Here is a 6493-nt window from a genome sequence, read left to right as displayed (position 1 = left end):
AATTCAAAAATCAAAAAATATAATTCCTTCGATAATTTCAAACTGCGGCTTACTTCTTTGTTTAATAATGCTTTCACATCTACAAGGGCAATCTACATGAAGCGTATATTATAATTCATTTTCATATGCTATTATCAGTATTATAATTTTGTAATTTCAAATTCATTATACATACTTTAATTAAAAAAAAGAAGAACAAAACACATGTGAAATAGATGAATGCTTGAAATTCACCAGTGTTGTTGTTGCAAAACGTGCTTAATAAAAATGATGCAGCTGTTGTCACTAGTCGGTTTATTAATTTACCAATAATGTGAATTGCAACATATATTTTTTTCAATTCGCCCTGTATGTTGTTGGAATGATGCATTTGGTTTATTTGATTGAATACTCTGCTGTGATACGCATCTCAAAAGTTATATACAATTTGCACCTTTATCGAGGTTAAGTGATAATTATTATTCTTGTTTCAGAAGATTCTCCGCTCTGACCTGGAAGAATCCGGCTATCAGAGCGCGTTGACGCGATCTCAAAGTTCTCAATATGGTACAGGTTGGTTGTATCACGATTCAGAAAGTATCGCATCCACCAGCAGCTGCGACGATTGGGGTAAAATTTTCACACAATTCTTTTTATCCAACAAATAATACAACAGGAAATGTGTTATAATTTCAAATAATGAGATGATCATTCAAATTAAAAAAACAGTAAGTTAAAATATAAATTCTATTTAGCATAATGATAATACAACAATGGCCATGATGATTATGATCAATTATTAATATTAATTATTATTTTTGTTTGATAAAAATTTCAATTTTCAAATCCATACGTTTATGAATATAAAAATCTTTTCTTTTACCACATTTAGATGGATACATGAAAGTGGACAATCAACGCGTAAAAATTCGTGAAGTATCAGACCTGCTGGTAACTAGGTATGCTTTCATCTCAGGTAAGAAATAGAAAATAACAAGTTGAAATTTAAAAAGCAAGAGAAAAATGATCAAACAATGAAAATGCTTTTAATTTTACAGGGGCCAAAACTGACCAAGGCTTCCCGGTGCTCACATTTCCTGATAGCCACGTACATCTGCCATTCGTGGAATATCGCCTTCTCATCACCTACTTGACACGTTTACAACCGTATGAACAGTATAAAAATTTCCACAGTAATAATAATAATTTTTATGCTTTCTTCAGGGTAGAAGATATTTTCCTCGGTTTTGTCGTCATCATTGACAGACGCACAGATCGTTGGGCATCTGTGAAAACATTACTCTCACATTTATCAGTAAGATGGTCATTTTGATTCTGTTCTGTATGTATTTTTTCTTTCTTGGATTTTTCAATTTCAATCATCTCAAACAGTTAGCTAACTAGCTAGCATTGCAAAATCTTTGGCTATTCTTCCTCACAAAAAAAATTAGCCAACTAGACAACAGATGGTAAATAGTAAATAACTGCCTGCTGTTTATGTAGTATAAAATTTCTTCTTTCTTTCCATTTTGTTTAAATTGTACTTTCAAGGTCCAATAAAAATATGCACCTTTGCAAGCTGTTCCGTTGACCCAAATATCCACAGAATACGAACGCTACAGTTGAAGTTCCACATTGACAATTCTATAGCATAGCATTTGGAAAACAGCTAATGTTGCTGTTCTGTTTTTTTGCTAATATATATAAATTTAACATTTTTTCTCCAACCAGTGTCCATCGATCAGCATTGGGAAGGTGGAATTCCATTCAGTTCGTTGCGCAATATTTCCATGACCCGCAAACTGATGAACCGTGAGCAGGCGAAGAATGACTGACTGCTCATCGTCCACATTGACCAGTTCTGTATGATCTACTTAGACACTGATGAGAATCTTTCCACTTGTAGTAAATGCAAAAATTAACTATTAACATAAACATTACCACATACTGCACAACAACCATCTATTTCATTATGAACATTTTGTTCTTTGTATTTTTCATAGTTTGTTTATTGAAAATTATTCATAAATTCAAAAAAAAAAACTTTTCTTCTTACAGAGTTTTTTCCCTGGAAATCTACGATTCGTCTACGTGATCAAACCAGACGGTGTTTTACAACGCGCGTTGGAAGTTGGATATAAGCACATCTCTGGTGTTAATCGTTTGCAAGTAAGACACATCCATCAAACTGCATGTGTGTGCATGAATGCATTTTGCAGATAATGATTATCATTTCAACAAATTTAAATTAATTAATAATTTTTCACTCATGAAACAATTATTTCAAATAATCATATATACATATCAATTTGGTCTGACATTGATGTACTTTTGTACTAATGCTATCGATGATTATTGAAATAAATCGGAAATCAATAACAACATGAGTAATAAATAATAAGTTTTTGCTTTCAGACTTTCGTTTGCAATTCATTACCAGAACTGCATCAACACGTCAATCCAAGCTGTTTAACGTACGACCTCTGCGGTTCATTCCATTACAATCATTTAGAATGGTTGCAACATCGAATGGTAGAAATTTTAGCAAGAAGAGAAATTTTTTGAAAAATTTCCTTTTTAAATAAAACGAATAATTTCAATTTAAGGAAATTGAACGACTCCGCTGCAGTGCCGAAGGCATTGCCCGTACGTTGGATGAATTTGTACAAAATTTACGCGAAACTGAATTACCAAACGATGCTTCAACAACGGCGAACATACTGTCGTCACAAAAAGCGGACCGCGATGCAATCAAAGTAATATCTGTTATATAAATAAATGTTGAATATGTTCTTTTTGCATATTAAGCGGTCAAATGAATAAATTTCAGGAAGACTTTCGAATCATCGTTCGACGGGGTTTCGACTTGTTGAAAAGCGTCCGTCAAGCGGATACCAAGCCCAACGCCGAACAGCTAAGCCCAACCCGCGTTCACAACGTCACCAGCGTGCAACGAACGTTGCTTCAGCTCGAAGATACCGAAAAACGCTTCGACAAATTCTGGCCCACCCATGAATTTCGTCTTCAACACTGTTTGCAGTTGCGTCAATTTGAAGAAGATTTCAAAAAGGTAATAAATTCAACAAACAAACAAACAAACAAACAAATCAATTCCTTTGATAATGCAAAATTTTAAAATGCGGTTTCGTCCGGTAACAATTGATAACCTTGAGCTATTTGTGGGAAAATTCTTCTTCTTCTTCGTTTTCTTTTCTTTTTTTTTTCATTTTAAAGAATTCCATTCATTTTATAAATGATTTCTGTTTGTGGTAAAATATATACTTTCAACGTGACTTTTCAAGCTTATTATTATTATTTTTTACTATGCAATAATGGTAAATTTCCGTTCATTCAAATAAATCGTCGTTTCCGTTCTGCCGTGCTCATCATTACTAGCCTCGGATTGGAATACAAATGAAGGTCAACAGTGACATGAAGCAAATTTTCAGCTTGCTATTATTATTATTTATGTACAGCAATTGAGTTGATCCATTATGTAGAAAAACTCCACCGGCATACATCCGCCGATAACGGATGTGCAACGTTCGCGTAATTTCACATGGTAGAGAGGGTTTCGATTGTACAATCTGACGTAGAGATTTTTTCCCACATGCACATAAAATTTTTTGGTTGTTGCTTGCATTTCGTGTCCCTGGGCAGGGAGGGTCAATCGATGCTAGTTTTATTTGTTTCGGTTTTTGCTATTTGCGTTTTCGATGACAAAATTGGTACCAGATACGCGTTTCATTTGGCTAATATGAAATTGTTAACATTTTATACAGCTACAATCAAATTTCCTGTGTCATTTGGAAAAGTTGCGCATTGGGCCTCATTTCGAAACTGGTGAAAGGGACCAGTGTCGATTGTGCTCCATTGACGAGGTGGATCGTCTTATTGAAGAATATAGTATTTACGCTGAGAAAACGCAGGTGAGCTTCGCTGAGCAGTAGGATTTGTTGAAACAGCCGCCTACAGCATTGTTGCAATCGTTGCTTTGTATACATGTACATATAATAAGAGATGAAGCTTTTGCTTTGCATTTCCAGGCGGATGTGCAAGCTGCGAACAGCTTGAAACTTCGCGGAGAGCAGCTTATTGCGGCAGAAGAAAAAGAGCTTATTGGAAGCTTGACGCCGAAATGTCAAGAACTGCAACGGCTAACTGAACAACTGGATCAAGCTTTGAAAAATCGTTCGCGCTTTTTGCACGACGTGAAAAAGCTACACGACTATATTTGTCAGGTAAAGCTCATTTCGACCAGACAAACTGGAGTGTTGATTCAAATGTAGCTAGTTTTCCGCTAACGAACTAGTGAAAACGGAATTAACTTGTTTTTTCCTCAATGCTGCAATGATGGATGATCGCTCAGTCTGAACAGACATCCTGTTTGCATCTTCTAACCTAAGCTTCGTTTCCGTAGGCTAATCACTGGTGCAACACCGGCGTGCAGCTTATGATTAACATGACAATGGAATTGGATGACATCAGACAATGCGAAGAATCGCTTTTCAGCATTCAAAATCTACTCAGCTCGTCCAACGACTTAACCCTCGACCTAGACACATCCGATTCTCTGCTTCTGCTCAGTGCATACGACACCAAAACCCTTCTCAGTCAGGTAAATGATATTTTATCAAACTTAATCAAACAAATCAGTATATCAAAAAAAATACAGCCAACATTCGCTGAATAACTGAAAAATCAAACTTGCATTTTCAAACTCTAATACAGTACTTCAAGTTGCAACAAACGTAGAATTAAATGTTTTTTTTATCAAAATTTACAAATCAAATTCACCTAAATATTATTTAACAGTTCGGAGATGAAAAAATTCATGAAGATAAACTTGAACAATTGAAAATTTTTAACCATAATTAATTTTTGTCAGAGAAATTGTCATTTTGAAACTAGTATTCTGACCATTTTCAAAATATCACATTTCTATCCCAGTAGTCGACAGTGAACGGTTATTCATAGCCTAATATAGCACGGTTTACAGTTAATTTGAAAAGTCAACTGATACATCGACAGAAGAAAATTGATTTCTATTCGTTAGAAAGATTTGAAAAATAATCCACAATTGTTCTATACGAAATGAAAAATGAACCCATTATTTATCAATCTAACAGTTTCATCTAACAGATATTTTACAACATATGTACACAAAATAATAATAATGATAATAATCGCACTTACCAACTTTTGATGCGGGAAATCTGTCGATACTTCAGTAGCTGCGTATTTGTCATATCGTTACTGTACTTATTCAATTTTGATGATCAAATGATCATTAAGTTATCAGTTGAGGTTGATAAAATGTTCAAAAAGCGCATTAAATAGTTTTGTTTACTTTTATCAGCTTATCACAATTTTCGGTTTTGACAATAATACGAGAAAATTAGTAAAATTTTAAAAATATGTCAAACTTAAAAAAACAAATTTAATTCATATTTTATTATTATTCTGGTATATTTTTATCAATTTTATTATTTTAGTTTTTATGACTGTTATTTTTTTTAATATTTACAATAATTTTATAAAAATAGGGTACTGTATGAAGAATACTACTTGAATATATTGTTACATATGTAAAATTATGGATTTTCAAATTGTAGGATGAGTTGAAGTAAGATTCAAAGTTGATTTATTGCGAAAATTTTTTGCATTTACAAATTTCATTAAAAAATTTCAATAATGAATTTTTGAGTATAAATAGTTTACAGTTTTTTAAAGTTGATCTTCCCGTCCGTGCCGAAAGTGGAATACGTTTGACTTTTCAATTTCTTAATTATGCTATATTTCTGGTTTATTTTCAAGGTTGAATTTGACATTTGTGTCGGTCTAATTATTAATCATATTTTACATCTGAATTTAGATGTTTTGAGTTTTTTTACTGAAACAATTAGCAGCAATTCTTTTTGATCATTCATTTGTATTTGTCAAGGGAAAAATAATAAAAATTAACGATATTTCAAGAAATTAGTAGTTTGAAGTTTTTAATTTGCAATCACTGAAATTTTATGAATATTTTATTTTCAGTTCTTTGTCACAGTTGACCTGATTCTGTCATTTGGAAGATTTCAGGTCTAGCTATGGGATAATTTATACTTTACTTTTCTATTCATAAATTTGCGATCAATTCTCATAAATTGAAAAGTGAAAATGGGTATTTCTTTTTTTGTTTTGTTTTGTTATTTGCTTATCATAAGTTTTTATTTTACTATTTTTAAACGGTTCAAATTGTAAGTATCCTCAAGTGATTCTGCATTGATTGCTCATAATAATAGGCTGTTCTGCTTTGCTTTGCTAATTTTGTCATTGGTTTGCTGGTGACCAATTGGAAATTCTGCTCTAGTCGAATAATATGAATTGAAGTTTCCTCGTTGTCGCGTCATTCATTCTATTGTTATAATTCGATCCTGGTCGTTGTATTTGGGCATCTCAAACGTCGCCACTTTCAATCCAATCGTTTCAACTTCAATTGGCATGGCTTTCTAAAGGAAAACTCGATTAA

At 33.0% G+C, this 6493-nt stretch overlaps 1 protein-coding gene across 1 annotated transcript; it reads left to right on the top strand.

The window, feature by feature from the left end:
• Positions 1–473: 473 nt before the first annotated feature.
• On the top strand, positions 474–4942 carry Tsp_12969 (conserved hypothetical protein; the record flags this gene model as incomplete). Its single annotated transcript, XM_003366790.1, has 11 exons — positions 474–552; positions 872–955; positions 1038–1294; positions 2038–2148; positions 2395–2511; positions 2586–2735; positions 2810–3049; positions 3762–3908; positions 4026–4220; positions 4400–4597; positions 4868–4942. Coding segments are annotated over 11 exons (1653 nt in total), but the record flags the coding sequence as incomplete, so codon positions are not given.
• Positions 4943–6493: the final 1551 nt, after the last annotated feature.

Source organism: Trichinella spiralis, assembly GCF_000181795.1.
Source record: "Trichinella spiralis strain ISS 195 chromosome Unknown Scfld5404, whole genome shotgun sequence".
Taxonomy (NCBI): domain Eukaryota; kingdom Metazoa; phylum Nematoda; class Enoplea; order Trichinellida; family Trichinellidae; genus Trichinella; species Trichinella spiralis.
The sequence above is the reverse complement of the archived record's forward strand: the minus strand, read 5'-3'. Positions and strand labels throughout refer to the sequence as shown.